The 14,717-nt window shown below is 43.2% G+C and overlaps 1 protein-coding gene across 3 annotated transcripts; it reads right to left on the bottom strand.

Moving 5' to 3' along the window:
• Positions 1–2,597: 2,597 nt before the first annotated feature.
• Positions 2,598–13,312, bottom strand: LOC128460084 (jun dimerization protein 2). Of its 3 annotated transcripts, none has more exons than XM_053445121.1 (5): positions 13,134–13,312; positions 11,564–11,616; positions 4,332–4,546; positions 3,891–3,995; positions 2,598–3,663 (listed from the first exon to the last, which is right to left on the bottom strand). In XM_053445121.1, exons 3-5 carry the CDS (start codon positions 4,524–4,526, stop codon positions 3,472–3,474), a joined length of 492 nt encoding a protein of 163 aa, XP_053301096.1. In that variant the 5' UTR covers positions 4,527–4,546; positions 11,564–11,616; positions 13,134–13,312; the 3' UTR covers positions 2,598–3,471. The 3 variants fall into 3 exon arrangements, with proteins under 3 accessions (XP_053301096.1, XP_053301094.1, XP_053301095.1); XM_053445119.1 differs by having other exon boundaries at positions 4,332–4,549; XM_053445120.1 differs by lacking the exon at positions 13,134–13,312 and having other exon boundaries at positions 4,332–4,549; positions 11,564–12,695.
• Between the last annotated feature and the right edge of the window lie 1,405 nt (positions 13,313–14,717).

A 14,717-nucleotide genomic window follows, 5' to 3' on the forward strand; every position in this document is an offset into this window, starting at 1 on the left:
ACTGACATATCATGCAGAGCTTTTATTTGTACTGTTGTGAGAGTTGAGCTGGTTTAGAAAAGTCATTGTGCAGATGAAGAACATTAAAATATGAATAACGACTTGAACTCTCATCTGAAGACGTCAGATCTGTCCTCTCGTGTCCTCGTCTCCCAGCTGCCGTGCATCTGTTTCTGGGACGGCTCAGCAAACAGATTCATCAAGTGATTAAATCGCTTCACTGTAATTTAAGAGGAGAGAAAACATCTGCACAACATCTGTTTGTCGCTCTTTTTTCCTGCTCTACAAAAAAATGGGTTTTCCCACTAAACCAAAATAGCATTGAATATGTATCAAGGCTTTCGACCCTCATGATAATAAATCTGGAAATATTGAATGTAACTCAGTGAAGCGCCAGGGACCAACAGTGCCTTTATCAAACCACTGATTTCAAATTAATACATTTAAATAAGGGCTAAATTGCACTTTTAAATATCTACTTATCTACAGTGCTGATAAGTTAAAACATCTTGAGAGGTAAAAGACCTGCTCACCTGAGAGTTTGATGGATTTTATATAATTATATCTATATCTATTATTATCTGTTACGTGCAGCTGATTGTGGGAAAGATTCTGAAAAAAAGACATTTGACAGTTGTTTTTGAGATTTAAAAAAGATTAATGTAATATAAATAGAACCATTGTAGTGCCTCTTGCAGATGAGAGGGTTTTATCTATAATTTACATCCAATTAACTTTAAAACTGATTTGAGTCTGAGTTACCAGACTCTGAATGCTGCTGTTGGGTTAAAGCATGTCCCCTCGGCCTGGAGTGCAATTGAAAACTATACACGTCTCCTGTAGATGGCCTGGAGAGAAGAGGTGAGGTGTTTAAAGACAAAGCATCAGCCATCATAACCTCTGAGGAGGTGAACTCCCCTGTCAATTTGTTTTTTTTATGTACACAAGATTACACAGAAACTACTGGATGGATCTCCTTGGTGGAAGGATCTGCATCAGGGGGTTTTCCTTCACTTTTTTTAACATGTGGAGATATGATGGTTTTGGGACATTTTGAGAACCATAGTTAAACCGTCATTTGAACCCACCATCTGTGGATCCAGGTCAGTGCCCCACCCTGCACCACTGTCCTGGGCGGAGGTCTCCTGCTGCTCGGCCTCGGCCTGTGGACAGGACAGTTTGATCTTCCCTCCTGGTCGAGCTGCAGAGTTACACTGACCTCCAGCTGATCCAGTGACTGAGACGAGGTGAGACCACGGACGTGCTGCAGAAATACACCATAGCTGATAACGAGTGTGAAAACTAATTGATTTGTTGGGCTGAAGCAGACCGTGTAGTTCACAAAATGTCCAGTAGAGGGAACTGTTGACCGTGAAGTGTTAATACAAATACGGTTTATTAGGGGTTAATTCACTTTAATTATGAAATCATTCTTTACTATACAGTTTATTTAGGGCTCCCTCTTTTGTTGTCATAAAGAACATTATTGCAAAAGTCCTGTATCTATTCATTTACTTTTTTCCACCATTATTGTTAAATGATCTTTATATATATTAACTAGACGGGCAGAGAGTGCATACCTCCTCTAAGGCTGATTGGCCACATTAATACCATTGTGGGATTTCTAAATTGATTTATGTGTATTATTATGTTTGCATATTGAGGTCAAATACAGAAGCCACATACACAGAAAAGTTCTGCAAACTGCTCATATTAAACATGAAAATATGTATATTCATTCTGATACATTTGGATCACTCCCTAAAATGTTTTATGATTTACAATTCTGTGATTTCATGATATCCCCATCTGCACAAACTTCCACCTGTTCACGGTTATTAGCTCTCCACACATGCCTGATTTATTTGTTCACATCACAATTTAATGGTTTGTTCCTTGAGTCTTTGTGAAAATCCATCTTGTAGTTTTTGCATAATCCTGCTAAATTACAAAAAAAACACAGATGAAAACCTAACCTCCTTGGAGGAGTAATCAGAGATCAGTGTGAAATGAGAAATCAAGTTTTTTTTTTTTTTAAAGGTCACGACTCGTTTGTATGGTGTGGTTTTTCTAATCTTTACTTAAATGTCAATCGCTGTGAGGTGTTGTTGTTTCCTCCTTCGGCAACAATCTGACTGGTGTTGTGTTACGTTATAATAACTCTTATACAAGAGCAGTTATACAAAGTGATCTTGTGTTTCAGTGAAAAACAAAGATCAAGACGTATAAAGGAGAAGTGAAATAAAAAGTTCAACCATCGTTTCATAACGGTTGTCAGGGGACGGCTTTGGGCAGAATTTACCAAGGTAAGAAAATCTTAAATAAATATAAAAATAAATTCAGTTAAAAGCTCAGTAGCTGTTTGTTCTGAGTGCAGATCGGAGATAAATCTGCTGCGATACTCGAGCCCGGAACAAATAAAAAGCCCCAATGACCTTTTCAGATTCTTTGCAAATGAAAGTAAATCTTTTGCTCAGTGCCAGAAAACTGGATTGCACAACTTTTGTCATTTAATACTTTTAGTGTCATGACGCAGAGGAACTAACACAATGACTTTAATCAATTTCGCTGGAGAAACATCAGACAGACGAGTCGTGTTCGTTCTTGTAGTTAGAAAATAAATTTAATCTATTCAGGATAACAGAGTCGTACATCGCAGATACAGACGTTGAAATACTGCTGAGCTGTGTGTTTTCAGCTGTTTGACAGAGACAGACTGGAAAGGTTGAAAAAGACCAATCACATCAAGTGATTAAGGAGCATTTCATATATATGTTTACGTATACAAAGCAGTATAAAACAAGTATAATAATGGACAGACAACAGTCCCAACAATACAACAAGGGTGTAAACATTTTTCGTGTATATGTGCTTTTCATGACGCCAGCGTCACCACAAATCGGATCAACCGGTATCTGCCGTCGTCGAGGCAGGGTATAAGAATCAACATTACAAAAACATACAGCGTCCACTCTGTCCACACTTGTATTGTGTACTTTATCCTACAAACTCTACTCCTGTATATTTCGACTAGCATACAAAGGAAAACTGCAGAGTCTTTGTGGGTCTCTGCACAGAAACAACAGCACACCGTTCACTCAGGGCTTTTGTAACAGAGCACCATGTTGATATTAGTGTGTTTCCTCAGTGTTGTTTCCAGTCACACTCTATGGTTTAGATTGGTCCCTTTATGTAGAGATGGCAATGACTAGGCACAGTGCAGTAAGCTGCTCTCGATGCGGAGATGAAACCGGGTGTTTCCAGTCGTCCGATGGACAGAGCCAGCTCTTAGCAGTACTGAGGACGCCCTGCAAACCCCAGGTCCTCGGGCAGAGTCTCCAAAAGTCTCCAGCTCGGAGCTCAAGTGCTTATTTAGAAATGTATTGCCAGTTATGTTTTTTCGTTTGAATGGCTGCCATGGCGGGGGCAAGGTTGGGCCTCAGGGACACGACGTCCCTGGTGTCCCAGGTTTCACTCGTCGTCGCTGGACAGCTGCTCCAGCAGGGGGTTGGCCTCGCCCTCGGGCGTCTTCACGCTGTCGGTCCTCACGATGCAGGTGGGCCGGTGGAGGTTGAGCATCACCATTAGCTGCTGCCTCTCCATTCGGAGCTCCTCGATCTGGGCCTTCAGGTCCGAGTTCACCATCTCCAGACGCTCCGATTCCTGGACAGAGACGTTACATTATAGATAAACTGTTCAGTGTCTTACACTTGACACTAACATTTTATAAAAAAATTTACAAGAACTTTAAGTTGTTTTTGTGATAGTTAAACCAGGCTTAAATTAGCCATATTGTCTTCAAAAACGTGAATTGACAGCTCAGGTTAACTTGAATCAGTCTTTTCTCTGCTGCTCGACTTCTGCTGATCAGTGCTGAGTCATGATCTCACCCTCTGAAGGAAGTCAGTCCGTTCCTTCTTTTTGTTTCGGCAGCGCGCTGCTGCCACTTTGTTTTTCTCTCGTCTCCGTTTTCTCCGATCAACGTCTTCATCCATCTGTAAACACAAAGACAAACATTATTTGTATAAAATTGGATAATTACTTTACCTTAAGTTACACAATTCTACAAACTTTACAGTCATTCTTCTTCTAAACAATAGAGGGGCCACAGTCTTATACTGCACTGTATTTGTTTCCTTCTTATTCTTTCACTTTAGATATCAAATATAGTGTAAAATATGTCAGAGGGATATTTGAAATGATATATTATAAATGATCAAATCTGCTTTAATTTGCAGCTTCTTGTTTCTGCTCTCTGACTCGTTGCATTGTTCACACACCCTAACTTCTGCACCATTTCCCCTTTTCTCCTGTTTCCTCTTCCTTCTCACCTCCGTCTTGATGGCCAGCGGCCTCTTTCCCAGCCGCCCCAGGAAGTGCAGTGGGGACAACATGGTGCCAAGCTGGCGGAAGTCAGCCAGCTTGAGTTGATCGGTTAGCGTGGTGGCCGAGATGCCCGCCAGCGGGCCAAGGCTGGGCAGGGAGCCCGCCGCCAGCGAAGGGTCAGGTATCTGTCCCGGCATCATGTCCGACCCGGCAACCACCGCTGCTGTGAGGAGAGACGGGCAGAGAGAGAGAGAGAGAGAAAAGAAAGAATGGGAATGATTAGGACGAGAGGATCAAGTATAAAATAATTTGCTGACTGTGAAAATTCAAAGCAAATATTTGTACTGGAGCTTAAAATTATTCTAGTTTTTGTTGCACTCAAGCCTAAAATATCCAATTAATTCACCTTTCACATGTGAAATGTAGAGAAACCTGCAGACTATGTGCAGCTCGACACCTGGATCCAATAAGTCAAAAACGATTTATCTGCTGGTAACATGAGCTGCACATTTACACCCTCCTTCCTCTATCACGCTGCACCCGGCCGACAGTTTCTTTTATCTTTATTCTGAAGTTTCAATGTTTGGAATTCCACCAGAATAAGATGAATTCACTGTCTTCAGCTCTTGTCATCAAACATCTCTCTAAACACAGGTTTGCCTTTTCCAAGAATGCATTGAAACGGTGACAGCTTCGACAGCTGTGTTATCTTCTGAGTCAGCAGCCAGGGAAAAAACAAACTTCACACCGTCAGCAGCGACACACTCATCTGTGGAGCCCGATCCTCCACACTCGAGGCTTCTGATGATTAACACAGAGGCTTTTTCGTTTGGTTCTTTCAGAGGAGACAGAGGGTAACACTCATGCATTCCACCGCCACCCTCTTTCAACAATTTGGGGCTGGTTCAGAGGCTCTGACCACAGCAACTTTTAAAACTTTTTTCTAATGTAATCATGGAGGAATGAGGGGCAGAGCCTGTGCAGGCCTAGAGGAAGTGGCTGGAGAATTAAGACGTCTCTCTAATTACTGTAAGACTGAAAGTTGGAAAACTCCTGATGGCCAAATAAAAAACAAATGTTACAGATGGGAACAGCGGAACACGAGCCGACCCTGCCCATCCCAGAGATCTCTGAGGAGAGGCAGAGGGAGAACGGAGGATTTTCAGACAGTCTGACAAATGCATTTGATTTCATTGACTGTGCGCTGACTATGTAGAAAAATTAATAAAAAAGTACGAAAGGTGAGCGGGTGAAGTCTGGGTAATAGAGGCCAACACTCAGCTGTCACTTTGTATTTTCTGCTGAGGAGATGCTGCAGTGATTTGGACAAAGCTCCTGCTTGACGGACACAGCAGAACGACTGATGCCTCACCGACTCTGGCACGTTGACAGAGGCTCGGCTAGAATAACCGGCCAAAACCAAAGCGGGTTTTTAAAACAAGACGACATCAGTGTGACTTCTATTTTAACAGCTTAACTCACATTTGCCCCCTGAGTATATTCAAGCGGAGCTGAACTTCTACAGGTTGGGCACCAGCCGAACAAAGCCTCTCTCATATGAACCCAACAAAGACGTGTATTGTGAGGAGGTGCTGCGAAAAAAACAGCTGACTTCGCTGGTGGGTGACTGGCTGACAGGCCCGACTGTACTGTAAGTTATACCCGAGGTTTTCTTTCTTTGCTCCCTCTTTTTTTTTTTTTACAGCAGGGGTGAAAGACTCACTCTATTACAAAAGCCATAGAGGAGGTAATGAAAAAAGCCAAGTTATGTAACTCTATTCTAATGCACTCCACCCTGCTCATGGGCTGGTCTTGAAATGTTTTTACAGTTGGACCGGGCTTTACTGTCGTGCATGGCAGACACCAGATCAGCTCACTTTACTGGATGTGGACGGTGCGGCCTGTGAGTCTCACGCTGTTTTAAAATGCTTCCTTATACTGTATCATCTGCATTCAAACTTAATTACTTTAACAAGCACAGTGAAATACTAAGGAGATCTTGATAGCAATAGTCATCCATATTTAGAGAGTTTGACATTTGGTGTGGCTGGATGGAATTAAAGACTTTGGTAGAAGTATCATTCTAGTTTTATATGAACCCAACCTTCCTTTCTGAATGAAATTAAACGTTTAGATGTTATACAAGTCCAGTCAAAAGTCTTTCAGCGAATCTCTGCACTCCTCTTGACCCGTTCTCCACCACCTCCAGTCTGTGATTTATTCGCTCCAAGGACAAGTTGGTGTGTGGAGCCAGTGTCCAATGAGGCATTTTATTATTTAAATCCCAACTGACCCCCTCCCTTCCTCTCTTCCTCTTTCCCTCCTTCCCTCCTTCCCTCCTTCCCTCCCTCACTGTATGTATACTCCCCATTTACGCTGCACTTGGCAGCAGCCTGTTGTTTTTACTGGAGAGGAAAAGAGCAAGACGGGCCTGGTATAAAAAAAAATCTCTCTCAGACAAAATTCACTCTCGCTGAATCTCCTGAGAGAGGTGGAGGAATGGAAGGTGCCAAGGCCTCCTCGTTCTGCAGAGAGGCTGTCGAAGAACAAGCCGAACCATATGGCAGCTCGTGCAGGGGAGAACGAAAATACAGCCAGACAACAACACAAGATGTAGGACTGAAGCAACTCAACTACTCCTTGATGAAGCAGCGTCCTCTAAACTTGCAGAAACAACCCAGGCGTGATTATTCGATTTGGTAGACGTGTCCCGCTGCATCGAACAGCACAAGACCTCGACATGTGACCAAAGAGTATGCCATGTTTTTCTTTTCTTATGTTGCTCATTGCTCACCAATAACTGAACTGGAATTTGAAAGTTGCAATCCAAACTAACCCCTGGGCCAAGAACACAGCCACAGGAACTGAAGCAGCCATTAGGAATGACTGAGCGAATCGCTTTCAGAGCCAAAATGGAGTCCAATATCCAAGCCGGCCAGACACCGAGGACGGGTACACACAGGCTCGGATTAGGCTCCGTCCTGGACAAACAGAATATATTTTTTTAAAGATGAAAACAGACACTGGACAAATAAGTCAAATCAGGAATAATCTAACTTTGTGTGTTGGACGGGCTCAGGCTCAGCACGTTTTAACTGAACCCTGCTCAGTCAGACGCACTGTGTGGAAGGACCCCATTCCTCGCCGAGGCCTGTCGAAACATGCGGCCGCGTCCAGACCTCGCCACACGCACACGTCTACTTCAGAACATGAACCTCAGATTTGTCCGCATGACATCAGATCGCATAAATCAAAAAGCCACAGCATAGTAGCTTTGCCCGCGGCCTCCAAAACAAAAGGTGAAATGACGTGTGAAGCGAGATTTCCCATTTATGAGACATAAAAGTGAGTTCCAGACAATTTATAGTCACGCTATTAAAGAAGATAATAGACTATCAGCGTGCCTCACTTTGGAGTTTAGCTTTCACTTTTAAGTTGAATAGAAAGTGTGTTTTATGTTTAATCTTTTCCCCTCTCTTTCAACCTGCCACACAGGCGCCCGAAAATCCCCCTTGCAAATTCAAAACCCTGTCAAGTCATGAAACCCCGAAGACGTCTCATCGCTACAACACAGGGGGAAGTTCGCTGATGCGTTATAATTACACCCAAAAGCATGAGTCAAAGTGATTTTTACATTTTTCAAAACGGGCGTACTTTTTGTTTCCTGTCAGAGGCAGTGGCAGCCTGCAGCCGAGGATTAGTGGTCAGTGTTTGATGATGCAACACGGTTACTGTGCTTCTTCAGTGGAGCAGAAAAGCCAGGGCCGCGGCTTTTTAGGGCCACGCTGGCCTCAGACAAAGACACCTACACAGCCCCAGCAGCAGCGGCGATGTGGGCACGGCGGCTTCTTCGGGCGCACCGAGAGGAGACCAGATTGCAGCCAAGGGCGGGGAGCAGAAATGTCATGTATAAGTTATGAAATATAGGAACCGTGGTCAGCACAGGTTCTGGCTCCAGCCCAAAACCAATCTGGCTGCATGCGAGCTGTGGACAGCTGGAGGTGTGTGTGAAGGGAGCGTGTAAGAGTGAGGGTTCCTATACGCCAATGTGCAGGCAATCAATGCATCCTATATAAATATATATATATATGATCCGCTGCTTTCTATGCTGGCACACTGTATCTGTCCTCAGCTCGACAAAATGTGTCCATTTCCTGAGTCATTCCTGAGAGCAATTAACTGCTCTGAGGAATTCGGCCCCTTAGCCAACGCCAGCAGCACGACTGGAGGCCTTATTATCCTCCTCCCCTATAGAGACGGTGAATGAGAGGTACGGGGGGGGTGATTTCAAAGGCTTCTCATTATCTTTATATACTGTTGCTTTTTAAATGGGAGTCCGCTAACAGCTAAATTCTAGCAGTGCAGTCATTTTGTTGGCTGAAAGCAGAAATAAGGAGTCGTTTCTTGCTGATTTAGAAGTTGAATTTTTGTGCAACCATTCATCTCAACTTCAAGTCACCGGTTCGTGGCATTAAAAGGAAAGACGTGTTATTTGACCACTTTTTTATCAGGGTGCTTTCAATTCGGACTGTGTGGTCCACACACCAGCTTCTTGCAAAACTTTTGCAAATAGCTTCTGCCGTTTCAACTTGCTGAAAATGAACAATGAGCACGGAGGCCCGGGCCAAGGCACACTCTCTCCATCTCTGGCCAAGGTCTCGGCGATCATCATCATTACCGTCTGCACTCAGTCAGGCCGCGTGTTGATTTACAAGTCTTTTGCAATCCTCTGAGGGAAACCGGGGAAGTTGGCACCAACTTTCCTTCGAGGACAGGACAGTCCAAATATCTGCATTCCTCCGACCTCTAATTATGTTTTCATTGGAGTGACAAGGCAGGACGCAGGCAAGGGAAGAGTGGAGACCTTGTAATAAAAGGCCGTTGTTCTGATCACTTCGCGGTAATCCCTGGCCGTCGAACCTCATGGGGGATCGTGTGTGGGAGTGGAAGTGATTATCATAACAGAAAATATGATCTCTGCTCGTTTCAACTTTCATTTCTCTTTTGGCCGATCGTATCTGCTCAACAGCTGCCACAAATAGAAGGAACCTTTCGAAATTCCTCTTGTGATGAACAGAAAAACATTCCCAGAGCAATTCAGCACAATTTTAAACATTTCACCTCACAATCAATGATGATGATCGAGCTTGATTCCTCCTCACGATTACAGTCTGGATGTCTCAGCGGTGAGCGAAGCGGGAGTGCAGTGCACGCAGAGGTTATCTTCTGTTCACAGTGACATTACACAAGAGAGCAGGAAGTTCAACTGTTGCGTTTTACTGCAGACGTCAGCTAGAGAATGAGAAATTTATAGGCAAATCCAAACACAAAGCACCTGCAGATAGGCACAAAGCATGAGGACTGTTACTATGTGATCCTTGGCTGTCGTCCTGCTCAACTTGCTCCGAGCCGTTAAAACAGCCACACATCTATATTCTGCATCTGGGTGGTCTTGCTTGAATTATTATAATGTTACTATTCCTCCATGTTGTAAGTCAGGATTAGACTCTGCATGGCCCGGAGCTTTGGCTCGTCTCAGACGTGGATTAAATGAATCAAAATACAAAATGCAGACATAAGCCGTTTCAAATGTATGGAGTTCACGGGCGATGACAAACCTAAGTTGCTGTGCAATCCCTGACAGTAAGATATTGGTCAACCGAGGACAGAGATTCTGATCTAACGACCCCCGGTGAAGCAATCGCCTTCATTATGTAACATGTGGTCGTCACTTGAATGCTGTTTCATACTTTGTACTCTGAGATGTCCTCATCCCGACGTCAAACAGATGCTTGCTCTGATTAAACAGGCTCCCGTGTCTGCAGTGCACTCAGGTTCAATGCTTTTGTTGCCCGTGAAGTCTCTGAGCTAGAGGTCAGTGTTTAGGTTGACCTTCAGTGACAACACTGTTTTTTGTGCAAACAGACAAAACTGGCTTCAAATCCAAAAGAAATTGAGCAGGCGTCTTATGAGGAGCTTCTACTTTGCTCTTTTTTCATACAAACACAGGTTTTAATGGCTCCTCTCAGTTACACCTTTGGACATTTGGGTATTTACTTCCACAGTGTACATCTAGTCTGTCTTGACATGCTGTTTTTACAAACCATGTGGAAAGGCTTATGGGGACTACAATGTGATACTGATAATGTGATACCCACAGCGGTGAGGAGCTGCTCCCCCAGCATTAGTATTAGTATCACTGAGCCGAGCTGTTGCATAGTTGGCTTGCTCGCCTGCAATGCGTCTGCTGTCTATTCAGTGCGGTGGGGTGCAGCTTGGCAACTCCAGCTCTCCAGAGACGCACTGGAAGGCATTTCTACTTAAAATAAACCCTGTGCGCCCACGTCCAGCCTCTCAGCCCTGTCGGCCCTGCGCTGCTTGTCGGCTCGCCAGCCCTTCCCCATTAATCCACTGCAGCGTTCCATTTAAGCAGAAACCATCCTACGGATGTGTCCGGGCAGGCACTGGGGCATTTAAACCCTCCGCTACGTACGCCTGTTCACTCAGACACACGCAAGCACAGATCAAGACACAAAGGAAATGCACATGTAGATATATATAAAGAACACTCACATAGTTTCCCCTGTGTGAGCAGGCACTGCACCAGTGGAAGAGCACGCACCCACCGTGTAGGAAAACACTGAACTTGCAAGTCACAAACCCACACACATACACATGATCCAACCCTGCCTGTCATATTTCCCATTCCACGATTGACCTCTAACCTTTGGGCCAGCAAAGGCAGATAACTGGAGCTCCCACTGGTCTACAAAGAGTTACTGTTACACAACAAACCTTGCAACTTTTAAAAGACCCTGATGTGGATAAGAGGCTGATATTTTTCATAACAGTTTAGCCAAAACAAACTACTGCTGTGATGATGAAGAAGGATTGTAAAACTGAGGTCTGTTTATCTGATTAAATTCCCATTTGAGTCTTACACACACACAGAGGTTCCCTGGTCCAGTATCTTGTATCTTGAATATACTAAGAATGAGCAGCAGGATGGGCCAAGGAAAAGATTACAGATACAAGCCGATCTGAGTGCACATTCCTGGCTGCACTCAACAAGCTGCCAAATAAATTTCCCCATTCGTTTACATCACTTCATGTTTCGAGATGTTCATCTAGAAACTTAAGTGATGTAAATGAATTCCTAGCGGTGCCAAGAAAAGAGGGTGATACTCCAGAGAGCATCCCTGATTAACTCAATCTAAATCCAAAACTAAATACTTACTCAGAGGAAACTTGTCAGTCGTCTTCTGTCAATGATGCAATCGTGTTTGGACGCTGTAGGAAGATAATAACATCATTCTTGTTATTCACAGTGGAATTATTATTATTCATCCTGATCAATTGATTCTAGGAAAAAGTTTAGACTGTTTATCTATTATCGAGCTCAATCACAGGTTCCTGTGTCTCAACAGTGAGAATGTTCTGCTTTATTTGATGACTATTTCAAAACGATTTACCAATTGTGATGGGACCGATTTTGTTGGGAGCAAAATTGATTGATGAAGTGAGGATAACAATTATAATATATTAATTTAGCACCAGCCCAAAACATTATTACTACTGGATCAAAACCATCATGAAAGATAATTTGTAAATCGTCTATTTGTACAGCTGCATGCAGTGATTGACTTACAAGATAAGCTTAGGATTGATAACATTTTAATAGATTTATTAGCTTTAATTAGCTGATATGGCCCATTAGTTACTCCTCCAGAGGTACATTAAGTGGATGAAGTAGCCGATTACACTGACACAAGGGTCTAGACAAGAAACACCACATAACACCTCTAACAAACTTTACTTTACATGGTTATTTTAAATACCAAGTTTAAAAATCCCTTCAGACTATTGGCCAGGGGCAAATCCTGGGCTGGAGCAAGGGGTGCACTGGCCCCAGTTGAAATCTGATTGGCCCCTGAACTGTCCTTGTACTGTCAGCAGTCTTTTTTTTAAATTAACTACTTACAATACTAGCAATTAATAGGACTTTGTGTTATTATTTTTAATATTATAATAATAAAGATACAATGAGCTTGAAATGAAAAAATGTCAAAATACATTCAACAACGTGTGGCTTTGCTCAAAGCTATAGAGTTAACAATTAACATGGAATTACAGACTTGAATAACAGCTGGCAACGTTAGCATATTATCGTGGCCCCCTCTTACCGCCCCCTGACTTCGAAAAATCTCAGATCCGCCCCTGGAGTTTGGCACACCGGAGTGACGTTAGCTTTAGCATGTAGCTACTTTAAAAACACAAGTGAGGCGTGTGTGTCGTTACATAACGCGTCTCCCTGGGGGCTTCACCGACACTTCTCCCGTTTAGCAACACTGACATGAACAAGTCCGAGGATGGAAACACCTCCCGACGCTAACTGACACAGAGCTAACGGGGGGGGGGGGGGGGGCTAGCGACGCTGTAAATAAACCGGGACAGTTGCTACAACAGTTTGTAACAACAGCGTAGTTCACGGTTCCGGCGGCGAAGCGCGGAAAACTACCAAACTAATGGATTCCCAGACTTTGTTCTATTATCCTACACAGACAGTGAGGGAGAAGCACGACCGCTTCCATTGACAGGCAGAGACTCGGCTGATGCTGTTAAAATGTAACATATACAAGAAGCTGATAAAACCAGGGAGGGAAGTATCTCACAGGCATATGCAAATGTGCAGCAGGGTTAAGCTAACAACTAGCATAACAATAACAACAAATAAAATCAGAGAAGACAAGAGAGGGGGGGGGGAAGTATGGCGAGAAATAGCGTCAGTCATCAGCACGCACGCTTACCTGAGAGGCGTCCAGGAGCTCCGCAGCGGCGGCGGCGGCGGCAGCGGGCACGGTGCGGGAGTCAGGATGTGGGTTTTGGGACTAACCCGAGTCGTTGCATCAGCCCCGTTTAAGTAGCGAGCCTGTGTGTGAGGGCTGAGGAATGCGGAACTGCTGGCCCAGACGTAAGCATGGTGAAAATACTGTGAGAGAGAGAGAGAGAGAGAGAGAGAGAGAGGGAGAGAGAGAGGAGGGGACACACACACACACACACACACACACGCACACGCTGGGCTCGTTCTTGCTCCACCCCTAGCAACCACACACAAAAAAGAAAACATACACACTGGCTGGAGGAGAGGAAAGTTTCATCTGAGGGACACACACACACGCGCATGGAATAAATAAAGTGATGGATGTAAACACACACACACACACCCTCAGTTGTTTTCTAATCTAACCTAAAAAGAAAGTAGAGCCCTGGGCAACAATAAAATGCATGTAATCATTATTTATAGCCTGTGAGGGAGTATTGTGATCAACTTCTTTTGGGGGGCTTGTGACCCCTCCTCACAAGTTGCTATGTGTTTTGTTTTTGTGTTGACCCACTTTCAGTGTAAAAAGTTGTTTTGTTTTGTTTGTTTTTGTCATTTATTTCAATGGCAGAACGTGTATGAATATGTTTTTAACATCAAGATTCATATATTATTCCCTTAAAAAATGGCAAAAAGTTGCCAATGTAAGAGGAAGTGGAAAACTGATTCCTGGATCCGTCCCTTTATCCGGATCAAAGGCCCAAATATCTAAGCCCATTTTCCTATTTTGGTCCAAACCTGTTAAAACTACAACGTTTTATGAATAGCATAATATAAATATATCTACTTCATTTTTACCTTTATTCATCTGCTCCCCCTCAGATCTATCTTTGGTCCTGACTCTAGGATCAGGAACATGTGGCAAGAAGGATTTAAACACTGCACCACATGTTATTGTTTGTCACCTTTACTAGAGTTTCATTTCATTAAAATCCCTCAAATCAGACTACGTGGGATTATGTCATTAAATAAAGGATGTGGTTTAGGGCGTGATAACTTTCAGAAGATGTTTATTATGAGAGATAATTGTAAAACCCAAGAATAAGCAAATTATTAATTTAACCAACGCCCTATTAAATATGGTAGCAATCATAAATTGTTCCTCTCATACCAAACCACTGCCTTCAGTGAGCTACAGAAAAAGGGAAATAAAACATTTAACTGATATATAACCAGCAGCTAAAACAGTTCTCTTATAAAACAGTAATTATATAAACATGTATGAGTTTTGTTCCCTTTTTTCCAACTCAGAGAAAAATCATCATTTCCTCTTTTCTAAAGGAAAAGAATGGATAAAAAAAAAACTAATGTTACAGCTGTATATATGATATTGAATAAACCTTATTTTTCATCCTGTAACCCAAAGGTTGTTTTCACAGATTCCTCCCAGCTGTTGTTGAACAACCAGCAATGTTTTCCTCAGTCAGCAAAAATCCTTTAATTTCAGTGGAGGATGTTTAATGTAGTAAATCTGAAAATTAGCATTAGAGAAATAAGTTTCTCTTCTATG

The sequence above is a fragment of the Pleuronectes platessa genome, chromosome 17 (assembly GCF_947347685.1).
Source record: "Pleuronectes platessa chromosome 17, fPlePla1.1, whole genome shotgun sequence".
Taxonomy (NCBI): domain Eukaryota; kingdom Metazoa; phylum Chordata; class Actinopteri; order Pleuronectiformes; family Pleuronectidae; genus Pleuronectes; species Pleuronectes platessa.